Raw genomic sequence first — 4,052 nt, 5'->3', positions numbered from 1 at the left:
ACTCTTTCCTGCGTATGCAGGGAGTCGGACTCGATGATCTATTGAGGTCCCTTCTGACCCTAACATCTATGAATCTATGAATCTATGAATAAGCTGAATATATGCCAGCAGCGTGCCCTTTTTGCCAAGAAGGCTAACGGTATACTAGGCTGTATTGGTAGGTGTGTTGCCAATAAGTCAAGGGAAGTGATTATTCCCCTCTATTCAGCACTGGTGAGGCCACATCTGGAGTACTGTGTTCAGTTCTGGGCACACCACATCCACAGAGCCAGTCATCTCATCATAGAAGGTAATCAGGATGGTCAGGCATGACTTGCCCTTGGTGAACTCATGCTGACTGTTCCTAATCACCTTTTTCTCCTCCAAGGGCTTAGTAATGGATTCCTTGAGGACCTGCTCCATGATTTTTCCAGGAACTGAGGTGCAGCTGACTGGTCTGTAGTTCCCTGGATCCTCCTTTTTCCCTTTCTTAAATATGGGCACTATGTTTGCCCTTTTCTGATCATCCAGGACCTCTCCTGATCACCATGAGTTCTCAGAGATGATGGCTTTGCAATCACATCAGCCAACTCCCTCAGCACCCTCAGGTGCATCCCATCCAGCCCCATGGACTTGTACATGTCCAGCTTTTCTAAGTAGTCCCTAATCTGTTTGTTCATTTTTAAACCTTTTATTCTTTCATCTGAGAGATTTGTCCATGTGCCTACAGGCGTGGAGCATAAAAATGCCAGCTGTTCTGCAGCGGCACTTTTACTGCACTGAGCTTATTCTTATTAAAATGTCCCATGTGCAGTGCTAAGAGCCTCAGATATTCCAAAGGTGAAGGTCTATCAATGAGGGTCCACGGTGATGGGATATATGCAGTCAGCAGGAAGAGAAGTTCTGTAGAGTCCACAGGGATTCACCTGGATTCACATCCAAAGTTGCCTTGGGTTTCCATGTAGGTCTTAGACTCTTACTCCTCCTATCAGGGTCCCTAGGCACATGCCATGGTGGGTAGGCCAGCCAGCTCCTAACCTCTCCCTGTTCTCTTCCAGAGTGACCTTAGAAGATGTCGAACCAGAGTAACGGTGACACTAAGCCCCCATGCCTACCCCGGAATGGATTGGTGAAGATTCCCGCCCAGCCCAATGGACTTGGCTCAGCCAGCATCACCAAAGGGACCCCAGCAGTGAAAAACCGCCTATGCCAGCCTTCTTCCATGCCTGCTATCATCAGCCCAGCCTTATCAAATCACAGTGACCTGCCCATATCCAGCCTGGCATCACCGCTGTCCTTGGCAACTCTGGCAGGGGTGTCCTCCCCTTCTGGCACCTCTGTGGTGGGACTGAACTCAAGTGAGGCCTCCTCTACAAATGAGCACTCCTCCCCAGAGAGGGCTCCTGGCTCCCCCACAGAAAGGCAGCTGGCTGTGGATGAGAAGATCCTTAACCGCTTGTTCTGGTACTTTTCAGCCTGCGAGAAATGCATCCTGGCCCAAGTGTGTAAAGCATGGCGGCGGGTCCTCTACCAGTCCAAGTTCTGGGTAGGCCTCACACCTGTCCTGCACACCAAAGAGCTCTACAACATCCTGCCCAGTGGTGAGAAGGAGTTTGTCAACCTACAGGGCTTTGCCATCAGGGGCTTCGATGGCTTCTGTCTGGTGGGAGTCTCAGACCTGGACATTTGTGAGTTCATTGACAACTACCCCTTGTCCAAGAAAGGGGTGAAGTCCATGAGCCTTAAGAGATCGACTATCACAGATGCAGGACTTGAGGTAGGTCTCTGGGGATGATGAGTGCCTGCTGGGTTGTCCTGCCTGATCCATCTCCCAGGGTGTGACCCAGTTGTGTCTTTCGTGATTCTTTGTCCAGGTGGGTTACAAATGTCCCAAACAGTAGAGCTACTAGCACATCCCCAGCCTCACCTAGAGCCCCCCAGATCTCCATCTGCAGACATTTCTCCCAATGCTACACCTTTCTCCTTCCTTCTGAATCACTTTCCCATCACTCCCATTTCCTTTCTGGTGTTTACAGCTTCCAGCACTCATTGTCATGATTCACTTACCCAAGCTATATATATTTCTCATATATCAATCTCTCCTTGTGAGTCAGTTCCCTCCAGACCCAGATGGAGGGTATTTTTCCCCTTTGCTCTTCTGTGAACTCCATCCAATATGTCAATATCTCCCTGGTAATGCTGTGCCTGGAAATGAGCAGGATATTTCTGGTGTTCTCGCACCACAGCTCAACTCTTAGGAGGATTCTTGAATGAGCTTCTAAAGGCCCTGATCAAGATTTGAGCTGTATGTACACAAGGTGAGCCTGCCCCAAAGAGCTCACCATCTAGAGAAGGCAAGCAGGGAAGGGGAGGATGAGTAGCTCCAGTTCCTTGTGGGGGAACTGAAGCATAGGGAAATTGAATGAATTGTCCCAGATTGCCCAGGAAGGCTGTGGCAGATGTGGGAACTGAAACCATGAAGGGCAGTCCTGAACCTAACCTACAAGCTTATCCCAGACTCTCTGCTTGCTGAAGTGATGGCTCTGTAGCTGCTGTCTTTGTCACCCTTTTGCATTGCAAGTGCAAGAGAAAACCCAGTTCATTTCATTCTGGAGTCACAATGCAGAGAAAATTTACAGGCATTGTCTCCTGGGAGCTCCCTATTCCAGTGTGCTACAGTGTTATACCCAAAAGATTCTAAGGCCAACCATAACTCATCCCCATGTTCACCCCATCCCAGCCTGCCTCTACAACCAGGAGACCCCTCATCAATGCCACCTGTCTGTCCTGCTTGTGACATGGATCTCTTTAGCTATGAGATGGGAAAGCCCAATCCACCCTTTCCACGGGCTAGGTGCAAGGCTAGGTGTTGAAACAGATGCTGCGAGGTGAATGCCATGCTGGAAAGCCTCTCTAGGTTTTGTAAGCAAAGGGGGAGCTGGTGGCTATTATAAAACAGCAGCCAAAGGAAGAGGATATGCATTGGTTGCATCCTTACTTCTTGATGCTCCATTGTGGGACTAACCCAAAGGAGGGGATATTGGTGGAAGGTGGAAATTGCATCTTGCCAAGAAGGGCTCCCATTCCCTCCTCCCTGGGGAGTGAGTCTCCTTGCAGAGGTGTGTGGGACAGAATGGAAACCAGAGGTGAATCTCTAGACAGCATTCAGATGTATGCTGGGCTGGCAGATGAGCCAGGGTGTTGACACTTGGTCACCAGGGGTGGTTAAAGTGTGAGAAGCTGTTGTGCCTGACTTGTAGTATGGACATCTGGAGAATGGGTGACTAGCCCTCATTGTGGATGGAGTATCAGATAGGGCTGGTGGCTATCTGAAGATGCAGCTATCTGGTGAAAGTTTGAGAAGCAGTGGGGATCTCTGACCGCTGACTGGGTGAAGACATATGGGCAGAGTTAAGGTTTATGCTAGAAGCTCGGCTATGGGGCATTGATGTTTCTGATGAAGGCTGACCAGGCTGAAACATTGCTTTCAAGACCAGCATCTCTACAGAGGCCTTGGTCCTTGGGATTTCCATAGCTGGGGCTGAAAGGAGGGGTGATGTTCTTCTAGAGCTTGCATGTCTTGAAGCTGTTGCACAGACTTGGCTTGCATTGTTGGCAGAGCCATCTGGTTTGCCAGTGGTGCCTATGGGAATATCAAGTTCTTCATGCCAGACTGGATACTTCTAGCTCCCACCAAACCTCACACAGGGTTTTTCCTGAGACACAGGCTTGGAGCTGGAGTGAGCTAGGCCATGCTGGAGCACTCAGAAGGCCCTCAAATTGGTCTGAATTCAGAAGGGAATGCAGGTCTCTACACCCCACATTAGTGAACTTGGTCTGCATCACTGGTGTTGGCCTAACCTGCTAGCGAGTATGCTCCAGATCCCTATCTGTGCCCACTCCACAGAGGAGGGTCTGTTGCAGCTCAGGAGTGTTGGTTCTTCAATCCAAATCATAGTAGCTTGTGCCTTTAGCTCTGGAGGGCTCTGGGTCAGTCAGCCAAAATGGCAGCTATCATGTGGCTGTTGAGGGATAATCTGTCCTCACCAGCATGCCTCGCAGTGTAGACTAAA

At 49.8% G+C, this 4,052-nt stretch overlaps 1 protein-coding gene across 12 annotated transcripts in view; it reads left to right on the top strand.

Annotated features, from left to right (window-relative positions):
• The window catches only part of FBXL16 (F-box and leucine rich repeat protein 16), a 219,578-nt gene that overhangs the window by 199,137 nt on the left and 16,389 nt on the right, over positions 1-4,052 (top strand). For all 12 annotated transcript variants that reach the window (XR_003093998.1, XR_003093997.1, XM_025203921.1 and 9 more), the window contains one exon: positions 1,038-1,756. Coding sequence is in view for 10 of the 12 variants with exons in the window: in XM_025203921.1 (XP_025059706.1) it covers positions 1,052-1,756 (705 nt within the window). In the remaining 2 variants the exon portion in view is untranslated. The remainder of the gene's footprint in view (positions 1-1,037; positions 1,757-4,052) is intronic.

The sequence above is a fragment of the Alligator sinensis genome, unplaced genomic scaffold (assembly GCF_000455745.1).
Source record: "Alligator sinensis unplaced genomic scaffold, ASM45574v1 scaffold404_1, whole genome shotgun sequence".
Taxonomy (NCBI): Eukaryota; Metazoa; Chordata; order Crocodylia; family Alligatoridae; genus Alligator; species Alligator sinensis.
This window is presented reverse-complemented; position numbering and strand designations above follow the sequence as displayed.